The 24,011-nt window shown below is 40.7% G+C and overlaps 1 protein-coding gene across 12 annotated transcripts in view; it reads right to left on the minus strand.

Moving 5' to 3' along the window:
* Sntg1 (syntrophin, gamma 1) overlaps positions 1 to 24,011 on the minus strand; it is a 941,919-nt gene that overhangs the window by 306,635 nt on the left and 611,273 nt on the right. For 9 of the 12 annotated variants that reach the window (XR_001778003.2, XM_006495573.4, XM_006495572.3 and 6 more), the window contains 4 exons: positions 15,600 to 15,656; positions 12,700 to 12,757; positions 11,564 to 11,607; positions 11,434 to 11,475 (listed from right to left, as the gene is read on the minus strand). Coding sequence is in view for 9 of the 12 variants with exons in the window: in XM_006495573.4 (XP_006495636.1) it covers positions 11,434 to 11,475; positions 11,564 to 11,607; positions 12,700 to 12,757; positions 15,600 to 15,656 (201 nt within the window). In the remaining 3 variants the exon portion in view is untranslated. Of the gene's footprint in view, positions 1 to 11,433; positions 11,476 to 11,563; positions 11,608 to 12,699; positions 12,758 to 15,599; positions 15,657 to 24,011 lie in introns of those variants that run through there. The other 3 variants (XM_017312321.2, NM_001290390.1, XM_017312325.1) reach the window with 2 other exon arrangements.

The raw sequence follows: 24,011 nt of genomic DNA on the forward strand, positions 1-24,011 counted from the left end.
CTTCTCAGCACCTCACGGGACCTTCTCCAAAATTGACCATATAATTGGTCACAAAACAGGCCTCAATAGATACAAAAATATTGAAATTGTCCCATGTATCCTATCAGACCACCATGGCCTAAGACTGATCTTCAATAACAACATAAATAATGGAAAGCCAACATTCACGTGGAAACTGAATAACACTCTTCTCAATGATACCTTGGTCAAGGATGGAATAAAGAAAGAAATTAAAGACTTTTTAGAGTTTAATGAAAATGAAGCCACAACATACCCCAACCTATGGGACACAATGAAAGCATTTCTAAGAGGGAAACTCATAGCGCTGAGTGCCTCCAAGAAGAAACTGGAGAGTGCACACACTAGCAGCTTGACAACACATCTAAAAGCTCTAGAAAAAAAGGAAGAAAATTCACCCAAGAGTAGACAGCAGGAAATAATCAAACTCAGGGGTGAAATCAACCAAGTGGAAACAAGAAGTACTATTCAAAGAATTAACCAAAGAAGGTGTTGGTTCTTTGAGAAAATCAACAAGATAGATAAACCCTTAGCTAGACTCACTAGAGGGCACAGGGACAACATCCTAATTAACAAAATCAGAAATGAAAAAGGAGACATAACAACAGATCCTGAAGAAATCTAAAACTCCATCAGATCCTTATACAAAAGGCTATACTCAACAAAACTGGAATACCTGGAAGAAATGGACAAATTTCTGGACAGATACCAGATACCAAAATTAAATCAGGATCAAGTTAACAATTTTAACAGTCCCATATCCCCTAAAGAAATAGAAGCAGTCATTATTAATAGTCTCCCAGCCAAAAAAAGCCCAGGACCAGACGGGTTTAGTGCAGAGTTCTATCAGACCTTCAAAGAAGATCTAATTCCAGTTCTGCATAAACTATTTCACAAAATAGAAGTAGAAGGTACTCTACCCAACTCATTTTATGAAGCAACAATTACTCTGATACCTAAACCACAGAAAGATCCAACAAAGATAGAGAACTTCAGACCAATTTCTCTTATGAATATCGATGCAAAAATCCTCAATAAAATTCTTGCTAACTGAATCCAAGAACACATTAAAGCAATCATCCATCCTGACCAAGTAGGTTTTATTCCAGGGATGCAGGGATGGTTTAATATACGAAAATCCATCAATGTAATCCATTATATAAAAAAACTCAAAGACAAAAACCACATGATCATCTCATTAGATGCAGAAAAATCATTTGACAAGATCCAACACCCATTTATGATTAAAGTCTTGGAAAGATCAGGAATTCAAGGCCCATACTTAAACATGATAAAAGCAACCTACACTAAACCACTAGCCAATATCAAAGTAAATCGAGAGAAGCTGGAAGCAATCCCACTAAAATCAGGGACTAGACAAGGCTGCCCACTTTCTCCCTACCTTTTCAACATTGTACTTGAAGTATTAGCCAGAGCAATTCGACAACAAAAGGAGATCAAGGGGATACAAATTGGAAAATAGGACGTCAAAATATCACTTTTTGCAGATGATATGATAGTATATATAAGTGACCCTAAAAATTCCACCAGAGAACTCCTAAGCCTGATAAACACCTTCGGTGAAGTAGCTGGATATAAAATTAACTCAAACAAGTCAATGGCCTTTCTCTACACAAAGAATAAACAGGCTGAGAAAGAAATTAGGGAAACAACACCCTTCTCAATAGTCACAAATAATATAAAATATCTTGGTGTGAGTCTAACTAAGGAAGTGAAAGATCTGTATGATAAGAACTTCAAGTCTCTGAAGAAAGAAATTAAAGAAGATCTCAGAAGATGGAAAGATCTCCCAAGCTCATGGATTGGCAGGATCATCATTGTAAAAATGGCTATCTTGCCAAAAGCAATCTACAGATTCAATGCAATCCCCATCAAAATTCCAACTCAATTCTTCAACGAATTAGAAAGGGCAATCTGCAAATTCATCTGGAATAACCAAAAACCTAGGATAGCAAAAACTCTTCTCAAGGATAAAAGAACCTCTGGTGGAATAACCATGTCTGACCTAAAGCTTTACTACAAAGCAATTGTGATAAAAACTGCATGGTACTGGTATACTGACAGACAAGTAGACCAATGGAACAAAATTGGAGACCCAGAAATGAACCCACACACCTATGGTCACTTGATCTTCAAAAAGGGAGCTAAAACCATCCAGTGGAAGAAAGACAGCATTTTCAACAATTGGTGCTGGCACAACTGGTTGTTATCATGTTGAAGAATGCGAATCGATCCATTGTACCTATCTCCTTGTACTAAGGTCAAATCTAAGTGGATCAAGGAACTTCACATAAAACCAGAGACAATGAAACTTATAGAGGAGAAAGTGGTGAAAAGCATAGAAGATATGGGCAAAAGGGAAAAATTCCTGAATAGAACACAAATGGCTTGTGCTGTAAGATCGAGAATTGACAAATGGGACCTCATGAAACTCCAAAGATTCTGCAAGGGAAAAGACACCGTCAATAAGACAAAAAGACCACCAACAGATTGGGAAAGAATCTTTACCTATCCTAAATCAGATAGGGGACTAATATCCAACATATATAAAGAACTCAAGAAGGTGGACTTCAGAAAATCAAATAACCCTATTAAAAAATGGGGCTCAGAACTGAACAAAGAATTCTGACCTGAGGAATACCGAATGGCAGAGAAGCACCTGAAAAAATGTTCAACATGCTTAATCATCAGGGAAATGCAAATCAAAACAACCCTGAGATTCTCCCTCACACCAGTCAGAATGGCTAAGATCAAAATTCAGGTGACAGCAGATGCTGGCGTGGATGTGGAGAAAGAGGAACACTCCTCCATTGTTGGTGGGATTGCAGGCTTGTCCAACCACTCTGGAAATCAGTCTGGTGGTTTCTCAGAAAATTGGACATAGTGCTACCAGAGGATCCAGCAATACCTCTCCTGGGCATATATCCAGAAGATTTTCCAACCGGTAAGAAGGACACATGCTCCACTATGTTCATAGCAGCCTTATTTATAATAGCCAGAATCTGGAAAGAACCCAGATGCCCCTCAACAGAGGAATGGATACAGAAAATGTGGTACATTTACACAATGGAGTACTACTCAGCTATTAAAAAGAATGAATTTATGAAATTCCTAGCCAAATGGATGGACCTGGAGGGCATCATCCTGAGTAAGGTAACACATTCACAAAGGAACTCACACAATATGTACTCACTGATAAGTGGATATTAGCCCCAAACCTAGGATACCCAAGATATAAGATACAATTTGCTAAACACATGAAACTCAAGAAGAATGAAGACTGAAGTGTGGACACTATGCCCCTCCTTAGAATTGGGAACAAAACACCCATGGAAGGAGTTACAGAGACAAAGTTTGGAGCTGAGATGAAAGGATGGACCCATGTAGAGACTGCCATATCCAGGGATCCACCCCATAATCAGCTTCCAAACGCTGACACCATTGCATACACTAGCAAGATTTTATTGAAAGGACCCAGATGTAGCTGTCTCTTGTGAGACTATGCCGGGGCCTAGCAAACACAGAAGTGGATGCTCACAGTCAGCTATTGGATGGATCACAGGGCTCCCAATGGAGGAGCTAGAGAAAGTACCCAAGGAGCTAAAGGGATCTGCAACCCTATAGGTGGAACAACATTATGAACTAACCAGTACCCCGGAGCTCTTGACTCTAGCTGCAAATGTATCAAAAGATGGCCTAGTCGGTCATCACTGGAAAGAGAGGCCCATTGGACACGCAAACTGTATGCCCCAGTACAGGGGAATGCCAGGGCCAAAAAAAAAAAAAATGGGAATGAGTGGGTAGGGAAGGGGGGGGAGGGTATGGGGGACTTTTGGGATAGCATTGGAAATGTAATTGAGTAAAATATGTAATAAAAATAAATAAATAAAAATTTAAAAAAAAGAATCATGTTGGGAAGAAAGAAGGCATTTTCTTGAGATTCATAAACTTTAAGGGAGAAATAATTCTATTTATTTAGAATTAAGCTTCTGGAAAAGTTATTCACCCATTCATTTGACTCTGCATAATGATTATTTACTAATTTTAAAAGTCTTACTGTATGGAAGCCTTAGCTATACCTCTGTCTTTGTTTAAAAATCAAGATTTTTGAGAGGCAGATAGTTTAGTTTGTAAGCGTGGGTTGCTCTCCCAACAGACCATCCTTTTATTTCCAATCATAACATGATAGCTCACAACCATACATAGATTCAGGTCCAGGAAATCTGACAATATCTTTTGGCTTCAACCAGCACCAGGCACATAAGTAGTATAGAGAAATACATGCAGGCATGTAGCAGAATTTTCCCCTAATTGATTAAATAATAAAGACAACAAGAGCCAATCTCTGTGGGAGAAGAGGTGGGCCTTCCCCGTCTAAGAGGACTTCTTTTTGACAGGTGGGAGCAAGACAACAATGTTGTAGGCCAAGGGATGTTAATTTGTGTGGCAGAATCCACCAGGATCCATCACTGGAAGATTTCTAACATAGAATAGTTGGTGAATTTAGGATGCTAGAATAGTTGGTGAATTTAGGATGCTAGATTCCATGCCCAGTGACTGCGTTATCTATTGATTGTAAACTAAGAATGTCTGACATTTTTCACCTCTTGGCTGAGTGAGTTTGGCAGCAGCCAGCCACAGGAAGGAGAGAGTTATCTCAGAGATCTGGAGAGGACTTGGTAAGAAAAACATGCAGTCTGGGACTCAGTACTGAGCTGAGAACAGACCAAGACCTCTAGCCAATGCCTAGCTGGCATTAGGGTGGATTGGGTTTTAATATTACACACTACACAGGCAAAACACCCATATACATACAAACTAAAATATGAATTAAACATAAATAAAACAAAATTGGGACACTTCTAATCAAATTGCTTTTTCTGATATTAATTCCTAGTCCATATTTGGTTTTATTAGGTGTTTTGGGGGTATTCCTATTCACAATTAATAGATATAAATAGTACCCCACTCTTACATTATGAAGATTACTTTAAGACAACACTATTTTCATATCTTCTTCCTAATTCTTTTCTCCAATGCTTTGCATACTTTCTGAGCTATCAAATTCTATAAAACAAAATAAAATAAGATGTTCATGTATATATCAGGCTTGAGTCACACACAGTTGATCTCAGAATAGAATCAAAAAGGACTCAGTGACAGTATTATTCACACAGTACCTTGCAATGAAGTTCTGCCCTGTGATCTTATTAAGAAAAGATATATTTGGTGTAAAGATACTAATGAGTTTAATTTGACTAGAGTTCTTTGGCAGGTGGAGAGGTCTAATTTGGTTTCTTTTCCTTATTTGGTTTTGTTTTTCTATTTTTTTTTCATTAAGTATTTTCTTCATTTACATTTCCAATGCTATCCCAAAAGTCCCCCAGTTACCCTCCCCCCGCCACACCTTCCCCCTCCCACTTCTTGGCCCCAGCATTTCCCTGTACTGAGGCATATAAAGTTTGCAAGACCAATAAGTCTCTCTTTCCAATGATGGCCTACTAGGCCATCTTCTGATACACATGCAGCTAGAAACATGAGCTCCAGGGTACTGGTTAGTTCATATTGTTGTTCCACCTATAGGGTTGCAGACCCCTTTAGCTCCTTGGGTACTTTCTCTAGATTCTCCATTGGGGGCTCTGTGATCCAACCAATAGCTGACTGTGAGCATCCACTTCTGTGTTTGCTAGGCCACGGCATAGCCTCACAAGAGACAGCTATATCTGGGTCCTTTCAGCAAAATCTTGCTAGTGTATGCAATGGTGTCAGCATTTGGAGGCTGATTATGGGATGGATCCCTGGGTATGGCAGTCTCTAGATGGCCCATCCTTTCATCTCAGCTCCAAACTTTGTCTCTGTAACTCCTTCAATGGGTGTTTTGTTCCCAATTCTAAGAAGGGGCAAAGTGTCCACACTTTGGTAATTGTTCTTCTTGAGTTTCACGTGTTTTACAGATTGTATCTTGTATCTTGGGTATTCTAAGTCTCTGGGCTAATATCCGCTTATTAGTGAGTATATATTGTGTGAGTTCTTTTGTGATTGGGTTACCTCACTCAGGATTATGTCTTCCAGGTCCATCCGTTTGCCTAGGAATTTCAAATTTTCATTTTTTTAATAGCTGAGTAGTACTCCATTGTGTAAATGTACCACATTTTCTGTATCCATTCCTCTCTTGAGGGACATCTGGGTTCTTTCCAGATTCTGGCTATTATAAATAAGGCTGCTATGAACATAGTGGAGCATGTGTCCTTCTTAACAGTTGGAACATCTTCTGGATATATGCCCAGGTGAGGTATTGATGGATCCTCTGGTAGTACTATTTCCAATTTTTTGAGGAACTGCCAGACTGATTTCCAGAGTGGTTGTACAAGCTTGCAATCCCACCACCAATGGAGGAGTGTTCCTCTTTCTCCACATCCTTGCCAGCATCTGCTGTCACCTGAGTTTTTGATCTTAGCCATGCTGACTGGTGTGAGGTGGAATCTCAGGGTTGTTTTGATTTGCATTTCCCTGATGATTAAGGATGCTGAACATTTTTTCAGATGGTTCTCAGCCATTCTGTGTTCCTCAAGTGAGAATTTTTTGTTTAGCTCTGAGTCCCATTTTTTAATGGGTTATTTGATTTTCTGGGGTTCTGCTTCTTGAGCTCTTTGTATATATTGAATATTAGTCCCCTATCTCATTTAGGATAGGTAAAGATCCTTTCCCAATCTGCTGGTGGCCTTTTTGTCTTATTGACGGTGTATTTTGTCTTACAGAAGCTTTGCAATTTTATGAGGTCCCATTTGTCTATTCTCGATCTTACAGCAAAAGCCATTGCTTTTCTTTTCATGAATTTTTCCCCTGTCCCCATATCTTCGAGACTTTCCCCCACTTTCTCCTCTATAAGTTCCACTGTCTCTGGTTTTATGTGGAGTTCCTTGATCCACTTAGATTTGACCTTAGTACAAGGAGATAGGAATGGATGAATTCGCATTCTTCTACATGATAACCACCAGTTGTGCCAGCACCATTTGTTGAAAATGCTGTCTTTTTTCCACTGGATGGTTTTAGCTCCCTTGTCGAAGATCAAGTGACCATAGGTGTGTGGGTTTATTTCTGGGTCTTCAATTCTATTCCATTGTTCTACTTGTCTATTGCTATACCAGTACCATGCAGTTTTTATCACAATTGCTCTGTAGTAAAGCTTTAGGTTGGGCATGGTGATTCCACCAGAGGTTCTTTTATCCTTGAGAAGAATTTTTGCTATTCTAGGTTTTTTGTTATTCCAGATGAATTTGCAGATTGCCCTTTCTAATTCATTGAAGAATTGAGTTGGAATTTTGATGGGGATTGCATTGAATCTGTAGATTGCTTTTGGCAAGATAGCCATTTTTACTATATTGATCCTGCCAATCCATGAGCATGGGAGATCTTTCCATCTTCTGAGATCTTCTTTAATTTCTTTCTTCAGAGACTTGAAGTTCTCATCATACAGATCTTTCACTTCTTTAGTTAGAGTCATGCCAAGGTATTTTATATTATTTGTGACTATCGTGAAGCATGTTGTTTCCCTAATTTCTTTCTTGGCGTGTTTATCTTTTGTGGAGAGAAAGGCCATTGACTTGTTTGAGTTAATTTTATATCCAGCTATTTCATTGAAGCTCTTTATCAGGTTTAGGAGTTCTCTGGTGGAATTTTTAGGATCACTTATATATCGTATCATATCGTCTGCGAAAAGTGATATTTTGACTTCTTCCTTTCCAATTTGTATCCCCTTGATCTCCTTTTGTTGTCTAATTGCTTTGGCTAGGACATCAAGTACAATGTTGAATAGGTCGGGAGAAAGTGGGCAGCCTTGTCTAGTCCCTGATTTTAGTGGGATTGCTTCCAGCTTCTCACCATTTACTTTGATGTTGGCAACTACTTTGCTGTAGTTTGCTTTTAGCATGTTTCGGTATGGGCCTTGAATTCCTGATTTTTTTAAAAAATTGTTGCTGTTTGATATAATTTTATTACACAGGCCAAGCTGTTTTGGAAATTGCTACATAGACCAGGCTAATTTTGTACTCACAGAGATCCACCTGCCTCTGTCTTCTAAGTATTGAATTAAGCATGTGTACCTACATCCCTGGGCCAGCTGTATAAATTTTAGCATAACAAAGATAATAGATGTATCTCTTCTTGAAGAAAAGAAAATCTGTAGATCTGGAGACTTCTGGTAGTATGGGTCAAATCATAAAGGTGATAAATCTTATTCACACCAGGGTCTAGATCAAGTGAGGCCATGAGTGTGCTGTTGACATTGCACAGACACAGCAAGGGCCACAATCCTCAGCCTCACCTAAGTACCAAGGCCTCCCCAGATTAGGGTCAAATGGATTGAAAAGACTTTCTCTGCTCTAAAAGTGAAGCTCGACAGTTTATGCAGAAAATGCCTATCACAGCTTTATTCTCCCAGATGGTGCTCCTTCAAAACTAACCTTGAAAAAACCTGACTCCTTACTCAGCTGTGGAGCGATAAACCCCATTTCTTTGTTCAGTAGTGGGCCATAATCATACTTGAGCTTCCAGGGTTTTGCAGTTTCTCCATCATAGAGACCTGTCCACCCAGCCCGAGCATTTCTGTCTATGCATGTTTGTCTTATTTCATTCCTTTGCAGCCCCAGATGCATGAATCCCTGGAGACATGAGGAAAATGGGACATCAGATATGAAAAGGAAGTTCTAATAAGATGAAAAAGAAATCATCATTCCTCAAAAGGCTATGAATGCTCACACTGACTTCTGACTGGAATCAACTGAAATAGTATACACATACATATACGTATACATATACAAATACTTACATACATACATCACACACACACACACACACGTTTGTGTGTGTGTGTGTGTGTGTGTGTGTGTGTGTGCACACGCACGTGTGTGCGTGTACAAGTGTATAAGTGTAGAGCCAGAATGTGGAAAGCATTGTTTTCTCTGTGCTGACGTGGGTTAGAAGAATCGAGTGTAATATCACTTGGGTCTCATGACAATAGTCATCAGTTCATTCTTTCTGATGAATGACAGAAACACAGAAACACAGAAACACAGACATGGTAAATTGATTCAGCTAAATCTGCATCAGCACAAAGCAGTCTAGCCAGGATCAGAACATAGCTGCTTTTGAGATTTAGTGCCCAGTGTGCATATCATGTCACACTCCCCAAATTGGCACCAGACACTAGTTCTAAGATTTTTAGTGAACAACTACAAATTTTATTCTTCAGGAATCTTTACTCCAGGCTTCAAGTACAAAAGTAGGCCCTGGGCAAAGTAGGAAGCTCAAATCTGACTTATTTCAGCCTGATCTGGTAAAACACAGATGTTTCTGTGAGCTCATTTAAGGTATTCAGCTAAAGAATCCCTACTGAGCGATCTCAGTTAACAGTGTAGGATTCCTTTAGACAGAACCTAACCTGCAAGTCAAACTCAGTATCAGGTCTGCCAGCAAATCCTGTTTCTCGAGAGGGGCTGAATCAATGATTTCCAACGGTACCAGAGACTAGCAAAAGAAATCTTCCTTCAAACCAGTATGTTGTCACACCAGTCAATTTATTTATTTTTGAAACAGGAACTTCAGAAAGAGTATTTATATGAGTATAATAATCCATAATTACTTATATCATTTGAGCTCTGTTCATTTTGACCCATATACATTTCTTCTTCAACAAGCCTCAGTTTCTCTGAGGTAGTATACAATCACAAAGGCATTAAAACAAAAGGAAAATTTCTAATTGCCTTTGAAATGCAAAGATTAGAGTCAAATAAATTAGAGTTAAATAAAAGCATGACTGTAGATGGATGTTGTGATGTACACCTTTAATCCAGCATTCAGGAGGCAGAGGCACGCAAATTTCTGTGGGTTCAAACCCATCCTGATCTATAAGGTAAGTTTCAGGATAGCCAGGATTATGCAGAAAGACTTTCTCCAAAAACAAAAACAAACAGCAATAAAAACAAAACAAAACAAAACAAAACAAAACCAAACCAAACCAAAAAACCCACCACTACCAAAAAAAAAGGTACATATATTTCAAAGCCAATAAAAGTAAGCTTCTCTATGTCTTTGTTATGAATAACTATGTGTAATTAGTAATGTTTAATAACTTCCCTTAGGATCAGAATATATACCATCCTACATTAGGCTATTAGTATTAATCTTCATGTTATGCTTATCTGTTTAATCATAGCTCTAGCAAAGTAGGTCTAAGCAAGCTATGTGCCTTTGAAGAACAAACCACAAATGTGATTTCAACTAACAGCATGTGGTTTGAAAAGAGAACACACTTTATTTTTCTCTTTCTCGATAATGAGTTGCAAGACTGAAAATAAAGTTCCCTTGCTTATGTGGCTGAGATCTGCAAAACAGGAATTGTACTGGTCTCTCATCTGCTGCAAATTGTCCCCTGACATATAACCTTGCTCTGCAAAGATTTACAGGAAGTCCAAGGATTGTACAGGATTTTCAACACATAGTACCAAGAGAATAACCTGAATATGCTTTTCTAACTACAAAGTCATTGGCCAATAACAGCAGACCATGAGGCCCAGCTCTCTGCAAACAGCACTATATGTGAAATGGAAATTTCACAAAGACACTTGCAGCTTTCTTTCTAAGATTTTAAATATATAAATACATCAAAATAACTTCTTTTTCATCTTTGAGTGTATCTTAAATTTAGCTTCTCTTTATCTTTTCCAATAGGAACTAGCAAAAAAAAAAATTAGTGACTTCTCCATGATGTTTAGTCAATTTTACCAATATTTTCCCAAATGTCTAACACTTGTTCAATTTTGCAAGGCTCATTATCTGCAATAGATGTTCTTTAATCTTTCCATTTAAGTATAGACTAGAAGACATTTACAGTTTAGTCACTTATAATGGTTGCTAAAACTCAACTTCTATGTCTCAGCTGTCTGAGTTAAAATGTTTGTATCTGGTCTGCACATCTAAAAGAATTCAAGAAAATGCCACAGTGAAATTGCTGGTAAATTCTTCTTTTACTGTCATTCCCTTCTCCTTTACATCCGACTGTGTGTGCACGTGCACGCACACACTCACACACACACACATTTATATGCATTTCTATTTGCCCCTAATGCTATTAAAAATTTACAGAAATCAATTCCTTTTGTCATAAACTTTCAAGTATTTGAAAACTTTAAGTAATTCGCCTTGAAATACATTTCATTATGACAGCACATATAATTGTATTTCTAAGAGCCAAAATGGATTGTAAGGTCTCTGACAGATTACTAAGATGCTATATAATTTTATACCTTCATAATTAACAAGATTGTGGTTTTAGCAATTCATCAAAGCTGTACTTGAAGTTGAGAAATGACAGCATTTAAAAAAAAGTAAACTCACCACCTCCTCATGTCTGCATTTCCTCACATTAATTCCATTTATCTGCAATGAAAGGCAAAGCTCAGTTCCACATAGTGTGTTATAAACTGGCTTTTCTTTGCATCCACATAGATGATGATGAAATGCGTACCTGTAGAATTGCATCTCCAATAAAAAGCAGCCCCGACAGCTCTGCTGTGAATGAGAATAATTGAACACACCTTGGCATTTCTCAAATAAACAAAGGGGTTTTTTTCTTTTAATTAAGGGTAAAATTGTAAACAAAGTATGAACATTTTAGATCGCTAGCATTTTGTAGGGTCCACAAAGAGTAGAAACTCAATAATATGATTTAGTTCTTTTCAGTTGCTAAAATAGGCAGACATTTCCCTTCGGTCTAACAGTTCTTCCTTTATAGTCCTTATAACATGGTCACTACCCTCCCTGCTTTGTGAGTTTTCTTTTGCAGCAATGCCAATCTATGCTGCCCAAATATTCTTGGATGTGTGGCTTTCACCTGGACCATGGTAAACTTCTCAAGAGATACTGTCTGGAAAGAGTGGAGGGGGAAGGAATATTAATATGACCAAAGCATGTTGTACACAATTCTCAAAGATATATGTATATATGTATGTATATATATATATATATATGTATATATATATATATATATATGTGTGTGTGTGTGTGTGTGTATGTATATGACGTACATATATACATATATACATATATGTGTGTATATACATATATGTGTGTTTATGTCTGAAGGTATGTATGTGCATTCATTGAAAATTGATCACTCTTCTTAATGGGTGATCAATTTCTTTATGTATTTATTATATCTCTGTGCAAATACCTGAGATATAGACTTGATATCTGTCAGTTTCACACTTACTGAGAAATAGTATGTTGTTTTCCTGATTGTCAGTGAAAACTTGATTTGTATATTCATCATTGATGAACCTTCACAGGAATTAACTAAAATTGAGAAAAACGATTATATCTAAATTACTCCATGAAATGTGACTTAATTTTTGTGTCTTTAATGAACAGTTCAGAAGCTGTGAACTCCTCAGTTTTTATATGATCATTTGGACTGTTACATAGAGTCTATCAATTTTCCCTTTCTGTCCTGTAGGGGGATCCAGAAGATCTGGAGAATCGGATTTAGCCTCTCCACTCCTGAGGCTGGGAATCCAGGGAAGACATTCGTATACCACTCACTGAATTATCTGTGGACAAGACTTATAGCAGACTGGCCACTAAAAGGTTAGATAAATACATTACCTCTTTGCTCCTTAGATATTTTGGAAATGACAACCGGGATGTTATGTTCTGCACCTCCCTAGAAAGAGACAGTTATGTGTCATGTATTTAAGCTCTTCAAATTTCCACTTTTAGCCAAAACAATAAAAAAAAAAAAAACCAAACAGCAAGCTATAAATAGTGCATCAAGCGAACACCAGAGAGCATTAAAACAAATGCGTAGGACTTTTTAAGTGGCAGCATTTCCATAAAGTTTACGTACTCTGATAACACTTGCTAATTAATAAAAGTTGACTAAAAAAATTTATTTCTCAAATAAGATTGATTAACGTCAGTAGTGGCATTCTCTTCAAAGTCCTGTATAGGAATGCAAGACATCTTGACAGTTGTTACTCAGGATTCTAAACATCAGATATTTATACATATCAATTCTCTGATTACTTTATTTTCTCCTGCCTAGCAGGCACTCTTTCAGGCTACATTCTGAATGCTAAGTAGCCAGAGAGGCTCTTTACTAGCACAAGTAGATAAATAAATTCTGAGTACCAAGGGAACAGAACCATCTGTGTGTCCTAATTAGAATTAGATTCCCATGTGTGAAAGCATAGATTAAACAATTGTCAGTACAAAACACAAAACCAAGAACTCTATAGCCACACTCAGGTACTGGCTCAAATTTAAATGGAATGAAAGAAGAAGAATGAATCAAAGTTCTGATAAAATAAAATAAAAACAATTCTTAGAGTAACTGCCAGAAGAAGCCTGTCGTCTTGCCATTACAGTATAAGAAGTTTGATATGGTAGCTAAAAGCCACATGCATACATGAACAGCTGAAGTGTTGTATAAAGAAAACATGCACATGTTCAGCACAGGGGCTGAAGGAGCCGTCTAAAGGCACTGGTGCTGTTCTACGTTTACAGTAAATAACTCCTGAAGCTGCCCATAAGCATAAATACAGGATCTTAAGATACATTCACCCATGAGCATCCATTTGCAACACTAAAAAGAATTAGATATGTTACAGAAAATCACTTATAAAAAATCATTAGTGTTCAATTATATTTTTTAAACTTTTATTTATTTTGTTTTTACTACTGAGGTAATAAAAGTAAAACAATAAAACTATAATGTTATTTAAGTTGATTTTCAAAACCACTAATCAGCTTATTTTTTTAAACTTAATATATCTTACTAAGGAGCTCTATGTCCATTTACCCCAACCTTCATCAAATACAGAAAGAGGCAGTGTCATAAACTGGCATGGTCCTAATTCAGGACCCACAATTTAACCTATATTTGAAGTTCCAGTCCTGTCTAACGTGCATTGGTAAATAAAGTGTTGGGAAAAAATCTGACAATCACATCTTATTGGCATTGCTTGCTATTGAATTTCAAACAAAATGCAAAATGGTGAGCTGAAGGAATATCTGCATATGCAATACACAGTGAGAACCATAGCAGCAAGGTCTGAGGATTCATCCAAACACTGCACAGAGGGGCCCACACCTGGGAGACCTAAGAGTTGTCTGCACGCAGCATGCTCTGGGAATTATGAAGGAAGGTCTAATCAATAATTTGTACACTCAGTGTACAATGGGCACCACAGCAGTTTTCTGCTATCCTTAGCTAAGTCATTAAGTTTCCTTTAGCAGGTCTCACTATGCCTCTACTATGTGGCAACATTGATTATAACTGGAGCAAACAACAAGGGGTTGTTTGGGAAAAAAATATGTTTCCATAGCCTAATTTACATATCCTATAATTTATTCTGCATCAGTTCTTTGCCTGAGATGATAGCAAGTATATATAAAGTATGTTTTAACACTCACATTTTGAACATTGAAATTCTTATTACTACACATGGTCAATGTATTAAGTCATTTTGACAAAACTGACAAGAGGTGATAGGCAAAATTTCAAAATACCCTATTCCTGACATAGAAAACAGCAACTGGATAAAATTTCTTTAAATCTGAAACAAAGATTTAGTAAGTATATACAAACTGAAGAATTATTATAAATAACAGCCTTCATTTAGGTGTTCAGAAAGTCAGCTTGATCGAAAGAATTAAAGTTCTTTGATTGAGTCTTAATTATTCACATACAATTGAATTCTCTCAATTTTATCAATCATTTTAATGAGTGATACATCTTTACCATCTAACACCGTACAGATTAAAAAGCTCTTAAGTATCATAATAATCAAAACTTGGAACTGATAAGTGATGTTTATGAATCTTTTTAACAAAGTGAAAATCAAGCAAAAAGATAATTATGATAGATCTCTACTCCCCATGTCTCCAGGAACCCTCCATATGAGATCTGCCTGACTCTATCCATCAATCTTCTGTAATGGAGAAGAAGGAAAAAATGCTTGCCACCAGCATATTTCATCTTTATGGGAAGCCACATAAAGAAAGCTTCCAAGGGCTAGAGAGATGGCTCAACAGTTAAGAGCACTGACTGCTCTTTCAGAGGACCCAGAAACAACCTGGTGGCTCACAACTGTCTGCAATGGGATCAGTTGCCCACTTCCGGTGTGTCTGAAAACAGTGACAGTGTTTTCACATACATAATTTACTCACATACATAAATTAAATTAATCCTTAAAAAAAAGGAAGAAATGAAAGAAGGAAGGAAGGAAGGAAGGAAGGAAGGAAGGAAGGAAGGAAGGAAGGAAGGAAGGAAGGAAGGAAGGAAACTACCAAGTTTTACTTAACACTAGGTGTGATCCCAGTCTTTTCCTGTAAATCTAAATGAGAAGATAATGGATATCAGGTTCTGTAAGAACATCCCAGATTACAACCCACTCTACACATCACAAAACCATTCATTTTTAGTCATGAGTACCAACAACAAAGTATACAAAAGTTAGCCTTTACAGGGCAGTCTTTGAAAAGACAGACTAGAAGGTGACTACCTTTATGCTTAATCCGAATCCTCCTACTGTCTGTCTTCTGATGGTCACCGTTCTTTCCTGGAAGACAAGAGATTTAAGAGTGCTGAGTGTTTCTTCACACTAATGACACTTTTTTCTTGTAGTTTTTGACATTGCTGTTTACATTTTGGAGAAAAATATTTGACAACAAAGGAGATGTCAACGATTGCATTTGGTGGAAATTTTTACAGTTTTAAATCACATGCCATAAAAAATTCTACTAAATTCATAATCTCTGAAAATGTAAAATTGTCTTGTCTATACCACAATCTGGACCACAAAGTTATACATCTGTGATTCTAGACCTAATACTTTTAAAAACATCAACACATATAAACATACCAACACCATACTCCCATGTACACAGGCACACACACACACACACACATCCATACATGTATGCACCATACCAATACACACATATGTACCAATATCTCTCCTCTCTCTCTCTCCCCCCACTCTCTTCAAGTGTAGGACCCAGACACTCAATCAGTGGTACTTACTTCAAGATGCCCCTGAATGAGATACCAAGATCGACGCAAAAGCAAGAGGTTTATTTTCCAGCACAACAGGGTCGACCTTCAATTAGTTCCTCAAGATGAGTTACTAAGAAGGGGACCCCCAAATGGCTATTACAAGCAGTTTTTATTCTTTTTAGGAGCACAGGTTACATCAGCAAGGTTACAGTTCAAACTTATTGGCTAAACATATTGACCTTTAAATCTATTGGCTACCAAGCATGGCATGCATTTGAACTCTACCTGAGACTTTCCAAAGGGTCAGGTAACTATCAGTCAGTACATTTTGAGAATTTTTTACTCAAGAATGTTCCTATGGGTGAAAAATGGAACTTGACCTAGCATTGACTCCAGGCAGGAGGGGGAAAGTCGTAAAGAAGGTATGGGACTGGAAAACTCCTTCGGGTCTCTCATCCCCCCGCCCCCCACACACACACACACACTTTTCTTGTATAAGCTCCAATTCTGGAGCTACGCTCAGGAGTCTTGGTTATCTAACACATATTCTTAACATACTGTCCTCAGGGCCTCATATTGTTGGCTCAGGATCATCAGTTCCACTGCTCAGATTCTCTCTTTTGTGAAGACTATAAGCTTGTTCAATATGCAGGGTCCTAAGGGCAATAATAGCAGGAGAACAATTAGGGGTCTGAACAAGGTGGATATGAGGGTGGTTAACTAAGGAGAGGTTTAAACCAAGACTCAAACAAGCGCTGACTCTGTTCTCTTCCTCTCTTCCACTTGGTTAGCCCTTCTTTCACCTTGGCCACTGAATCTTTAACAACCCCAGAATGGTCTATAGAAAAGCAACACTCCTTAGCTAAGGCAGTAGATAGCACTCCTTGCTGCAGGAAAAGTTAATCCCCTCCTATTCTGTAGTACTACTTCTGATAATGAAGTTAATGATTCTTGAAGGTGACTGATGGAAGTTTCTATTCTCTATATATCTAAATCAATGGCTGGCCTCAGACTGTCATAACTTTTCCCCTGTAAGACAAATGCAGAGGTCCCAGTGACTGCCCTCGACACCTCCAACCCCAACAGAAGGGAGACAGTGAATGCTGTAACAGATTTGGCAGACGTGCACATAGGATAGGGGAAGGTACCAGAATCCAAAGGTACCCCCTGGAGGGCATGATCAAGGCTCAGTGATCATGAGCTTGAGCAGATCTTTCCTCTTCTGTACCATCCAGCGGGGGTCCACAGGGAGCAGGATGTCTGCAGGTTTCACATGGGAAGCATGCACCCAGGCTGTAATAACGTCCACCTTGAGGGTTGTGAGAGTGGTTAGCAGTACCAGAAAGGTCACTTTCACCAGGGTTTCAGCAATTGTGCCTGATGCCTCTGGATGTAGACCCAGTCACCAGTCTGGAAGCAGTGAGGGGGTCTCTGGCATCCCTGGAGCATTTAAGGCAGACAGTTTGGGCCAAATCTCATGTTGTATTGTCTGAAGGGCTTAGAGCCTCAAGCAGAGGTTCCTATCAGTAAGTCGGGATTCCTCTAGGGAGGGCCCAATGGATACCAAGGGAGTTTGGGTTCCAAACAGGATCTCAAAAGGGGTCACGTTAAAATAGTAGTGGTGTTATAGGCTCAGAAGAGGGCCAGGAGAAGGAGCACCACCCAGTGAGCACCAGTATCCAAGGTCGATTTAGTTAAGGTCTCTTTGAGGTTCTGCTCCTTCTCTCTACCTGCCCTGAGCTATGGGACAGTACGCACAATGGAGCTTCCAATTTGTCCCCAGTATCTCTACCAATCCCTGACTTACCTTACAAACAAAAGCAGGACCATTGTCTGATCCAGTTACCCTGGGCACTCCAAACCTTGGGAAATTTTCCTGTAATATCTTCTTGGCTACCATGGTAGCTGTTTCCTGCTTGGTGGTAAAAGCCTCAACCCATCTAGAGAAAGTATCCATAAATACTAGAAGGTATGTGTAACCATATTTTCCTGGCTTAACTTCTATAAAATTGACCTTCAAATAAACCCCAGGCTGCTCTCCCTTAGGTCTCTTACCCTGTTTGGCTGCATAAGCATTTACTTGCTGACATACATCACACTGTTCTACAAGGTCCATTACATAAACCTTAGATCCCTTAACTGCTTGGATGAGCCTTATTATCCCTCAAACGGGACCAAATGCATCCATTTGGTCAAGTAAGTCCTCAGCAACTTGTTTTCTGGGGAGTATAGGTTTTCCTTCTTGTGTGTGCCACTGCCCTTCCTTTTCTAGGTAGTATTTTTAGGGTGGCTAACAATCTGAGTCCTTTTTTCTTCAGTATATTCTAAGTGAAGCCATCCCTTAGTCCAGTCCCATTTTCCAGCAGGTGCCTCTTGCAGGCCTATAACTGGGATAGCTTCCTCCATAGCCACTTCTCAAGCCACTTGATCAGCCTGGTTATTACCTTGGGTCACTGAGTCTCTTCCCTTCTGATGTCCTGGGCAATGAACTCTCATTTGCCAACTTCACTAAGGCATCCAAGAGATCCACAATTCACAATTTCCTGCATGTATTTTTTTCTTTTCTCTCTGATTTGAACAGCCCCCTCTCTTGGTATATAGCCTTGTAGATGTGAGATGTAACAATGGTATTCCAAGTTCCAAGGCTTTGGTGAGGGCAATTAGGTCGGCTTTTTGAGCCGACATTGCAGGGAATAGAGATTCCACCCAGATGACATTTAGCCATCCACCATGGCAGCACCCACTCATCTCTGACCAGCATGGAGAAGACTGCTCTTATCTGTAAAGCATGTAGCCTTGGCCTCCTGCAGAGGTCAGTCCGAGAGGTCTTTCCTCCACTCATGGACTCTCTCGCAGTTAGTTTCGGCCTGTTAGGAAGGAAGTGTATCTTGCCTCAACAGAGAGCAGGGACAGTCTAAGATGATCATAAATGAATGGAATGCCTGGTCCATCCCTAAGTCCACTGTTCTTCTGGTAGTCCATGAATACATTTTTGTGCCAGTTGCTCCTTGGACCCAAGATATTTTCTTGGAAACAGGGTCATCAGCTCAGAGGAGGAACAAGTGTTGAGCCCCTGTGTCCACCAAGAATTGAGTGGGTTTTCCGTCCACTCTGAGTTACACTAGGTTCATGGAGAGGGTCAAATCCCATCCTTCCTAGTCACTGTCTTTCCCCAGAGCTAATGCCTTCGCCATTTGGGGTGCTTTTCCCAAGGCCTGGGAGTTCCTGACCCATCTTCCATTTCTTAGGGCACTCTCGGGCCCAGTGAGCCCTCTCCTTGCAATATGTACACTGGTCCTTTTCAAGGGGTTTTCTGTATCTCTTTGGTTGGAATCTCTCTTCTCTGCTTTCCCTAACTCCTGTAGCCAAGATTCTCTGTGAACTTCTTCCCTGTTGCTTTTCTTTTTTTCATCTCCCTTTCTTTTTCCTTTCTCTTTTTCTGCTCTTTGACCTCCTCTGTCTCCCTGTCATGGTAGACTTTCTCAGAAACCTTCCCTAAATCCCTCAATGGCTTATCCTGTAGTTCCTTTAGCCTCTTAACCTTTTCCCTGTTATCTTTACTATCTTGGTCTATAAAAACCATAGTCACAGTAGCTTTGTGCTCCTTGCTGCTGGGATCATTGGGTTTATACTGAGTCATGTCTCCATGAGTCACTCTAAAAAGGCAGCAGGTGACTCATCTGATCCCTGTCTAACCTCACTTACCTTGATCAAATTTGTGGGTTGTTGTGCAGCCCCCTTGAGACCTGCCAATGGAATCTGGTGGTAGACCTTCAGGTGCCCCTTACCTTCTGCCTTATTAAAGTTCTTGTCAGGTCTAGTCAGGGGGAAACATGCTGTATATAACAATGTGGTAAATCAATGGTGCCTCCATGTCTGAGAGGGCACTCTTTCTGGCTTCTTCCATCATCTCTTCTCTCTCTTCAGACATCAAGAGCACTATCATGAGTTGATGGATATTATCCCAGGTGGGCTGATTAGTAAATAAAACATTCTCAAAGAGATTATTCAGCCTACTAGGGTTATCTGAAAGGGAGTGTGTGTGTGGGGGGGGGGGCTTCCAGTTGTACAAGTCGGCCGAAAGAAGGGCCAATATTTCATAGCCTGATTGCCCTTATCTTTACTACTACTGACAAGTTTCTCCTCCAGTGGTTAACTAGGATGTTTAACAGGGTAGATTCATTCTGTCCAATGTCCAAAAATGTCATCAGTCCAAATCCAAGAACACAGAATGAGATAACCAACACCAACAAACACAGACAAAGACAATCAACACAGAGATAGTTTGCCCCTGCCACAGGCACAGAAGCCAGGTTATAGCAAGACTCAGTCCTTGCCAATACTGTCTTGCTATTTCAAAAAGGTGCTGAGTCCTCCTGACTCCCTCCAGAGGGGCCTGAAGGGCCCTCCAGACTCCCCATGGTCATGGCATTAAAGCATATCTGCCCACCACAATTAGCCTCACCAGACCAGAGGTGTTCCAGCCCACACTGTGCTCTTCAGCCAAATATGAAAGCAAAAGACAGAGAGACAAACACAGACAAACACTTACAAGTTGGCACCTGACGCCAAGCTCAGTCTTATTCCCTCCATTAGTCTAGTTAGAGTCAAAGTCTCTGGGGAGGGGGTTATCTCCTTGAATCCTGGGCAAGCCCCCAAATGTAAGAGAACCCACCCCACTCCACCCCCAATGTCGGTCAGTGGTACTTACTTCGAGATGCCCTCAAGTGAGACAGTGAGATGTAGATTGATGCAAAAGCAAGAAGTTTATTTTCCAGTGCATCATGGTCAACCCTCTATCAGGTGACCTAGAAACTTTTTTTTTCCAGGAAATAATACAATTTTGGGATTACAGTATTATAAAATATCCTGCAACACATTTTAGTTGTTTTAAGTCCCACATAGTTCATTATGAATTTTATGATTAGCTTGTTTATTTCTCTGAATAATTTAGGATTTTAATGTGAGTTAAAATGTATATAAACTTGCCCAGAATCTTAGGAGCACTTGTGAGTAGAACACAACATGTGCTCCAACACCACCAGGAGTAACTGGGTCCAGCAGGTTCCAGGGAGCAGGAACTCTACCTGATCAGTGGCTCAGGTTCCTTCTGGTCAGTGCCATTCTACCTTGGGTGCAATCTTGGTAGACAGTCCCAAGGTGCCCAGAGGAGAGAAGGTTCCACTCCCAGGCATTCTAACATGCTCAAGATCTTAGGACTCCAGAATCCCAGGATCCCAGGAACTTGGTCACACCTGGATCTCAGGGTATCAAAGGCACCTTGACTCCCAGGAACTCTGACACACCCAGAATCTCAGGATCACAGGATCATAGAGAAGGCTGGATTCTGAAGAGTTCTGACTCAACCAGGATTACAGGAAGGGCAGGTTCCAATTAGATATAACAAGGACAGGGAGCACTTGAGATTAGCAGATGGCTCAAGGCAAGCATAGGAACAGACGCAACAGAAACCAGGGTTACTTAGCATCATCAGAACCCAATTCACCCACCATAGCAAGTCCTGGATACAGCACCACACCAGAAAAGCAAGCATGGATGAACGACGGGGGAGGGGCGAGCGTGTTACATTTGGGGACATGGATCTAAAGTCAATTCTCATGATGATGATAAAAGACTTTAAGAAGGGCATAAATAGCTCCCTGAAAGAAGTACAGGAAAACACAGGTAAACAAGTAGAAACCCTTAAAGAAGAAACACAAAAATCCCTGGAACAGTTACAGGAAAACCCAGCAAAACAGGTGAAGGAATTGAACAAAATCATCCAGGATCTAAAAACAGGCCCTTAAGCTCGACTCGAGACTCGAGCCCCGGGCTACCTTGCCAGCAGAGTCTTGCCCAACACCCGCAAGGGTCCACACGGGACTCCCCACGGGACCCTAAGACCTCTGGTGAGTGGATCACAGTGCCTGCCCCAATCCAATCGCGCGGAACTTGAGACTGCGGTACATAGGGAAGCAGGCTACCTGGGCCTGATCTGGGGCACAAGTCCCTTCCACTCGACTCGAGACTCGAGCGCCGGGCTACCTTGCCAGCAGAGTCTTGCCCAACACCCGCAAGGGCCCACACGGGACTCCCCACGGGACCCTAAGACCTCTGGTGAGTGGACCACAGTGCCTGCCCCAATCCAATCGCGCGGAACTTGAGACTGCGGTACATAGGGAAGCAGGCTACCCGGGCCTGATCTGGGGCACAAGTCCCTTCCGCTCGACTCGAGACTCGAGCCCCGGGCTACCTTGCCAGCAGAGTCTTGCCCAACACCCGCAAGGGCCCACACGGGACTCCCCACGGGACCCTAAGACCTCTGGTGAGTGGATCACAGTGCCTGCCCCAATCCAATCGCGCGGAACTTGAGACTGCGGTACATAGGGAAGCAGGCTACCCGGGCCTGATCTGGGGCACAAGTCCCTTCCGCTCGACTCGAGACTCAAGCCCCGGGCTACCTTGCCAGCAGAGTCTTGCCCAACACCCGCAAGGGTCCACACGGGACTCCCCACGGGACCCTAAGACCTCTGGTGAGTGGACCACAGTGCCTGCCCCAATCCAATCGCGCGGAACTTGAGACTGCGGTACATAGGGAAGCAGGCTACCCGGGCCTGATCTGGGGCACAAGTCCCTTCCGCTCGACTCGAGACTCGAGCCCCGGGCTACCTTGCCAGCAGAGTCTTGCCCAACACCCGCAAGGGCCCACACGGGACTCCCCACGGGACCCTAAGACCTCTGGTGAGTGGAACACAGCGCCTACCCCAATCCAATCGCGTGGAACTTGAGACTGCGGTACATAGGGAAGCAGGCTACCCGGGCTTGATCTGGGGCACAAACCCCTTCCACTCCACTCGAGCCCCGGCTACCTTGCCAGCTGAGTCGCCTGACACCCGCAAGGGCCCACACAGGATTCCACACGTGATCCTAAGACCTCTAGTGTGTGGAACACAACTTCTGCCAGGAGTCTGGTTCGAACACCAGATATCTGGTTACCTGCCTTGCAAGAAGAGAGCTTGCCTGCAGAGAATACTCTGCCCACTGAAACTAAGGAGAGTGCTACCCTCCAGGTCTGCTCATAGAGGCTAACAGAGTCACCTGAAGAACAAGCTCTTAACAGTGACAACTAAAACAGCTAGCTTCAGAGATTACCAGATGGCGAAAGGCAAACGTAAGAATCCTACTAACAGAAATCAAGACCACTCACCATCATCAGAATGCAGCACTCCCACCCCACCTAGTCCTGGGCACCCCAACACAACCGAAAATCTAGACCCAGATTTAAAAACATTTCTCATGATGATGATAGAGGACATCAAGAAGGACTTTCATAAGTCACTTAAAGATTTACAGGAGAGCACTGCTAAAGAATTACAGGCTCTTAAAGAAAAGCAGGAAAACACAGCCAAACAGGTGATGGAAATGAACAAAACCATACTAGAACTAAAAGGGGAAGTAGACACAATAAAGAAAACCCAAAGCGAGGCAACGCTGGAGATAGAAACCCTAGGAAAGAGATCTGGAACCATAGATGTGAGCACCAGCAACAGAATACAAGAAATGGAAGAGAGAATCTCAGGTGCAGAAGATACCATAGAGAACATCGACACAACAGTCAAAGAAAATACAAAATGCAAAAGGATCCTAACTCAAAACATCCAGGTAATCCAGGACACAATGAGAAGACCAAACCTACGGATAATAGGAATTGATGAGAATGAAGATTTTCAACTTAAAGGGCCAGCTAATATCTTCAACAAAATAATAGAAGAAAACTTCCCAAACATAAAGAAAGAGATGCCCATGATCATACAAGAAGCATACAGAACTCCAAATAGACTGGACCAGAAAAGAAATTCCTCCCGACACATAATAATCAGAACAACAAATGCACTAAATAAAGATAGAATATTAAAAG

This window comes from Mus musculus, chromosome 1 (assembly GCF_000001635.26).
Source record: "Mus musculus strain C57BL/6J chromosome 1, GRCm38.p6 C57BL/6J".
Lineage (NCBI taxonomy): Eukaryota > Metazoa > Chordata > Mammalia > Rodentia > Muridae > Mus > Mus musculus.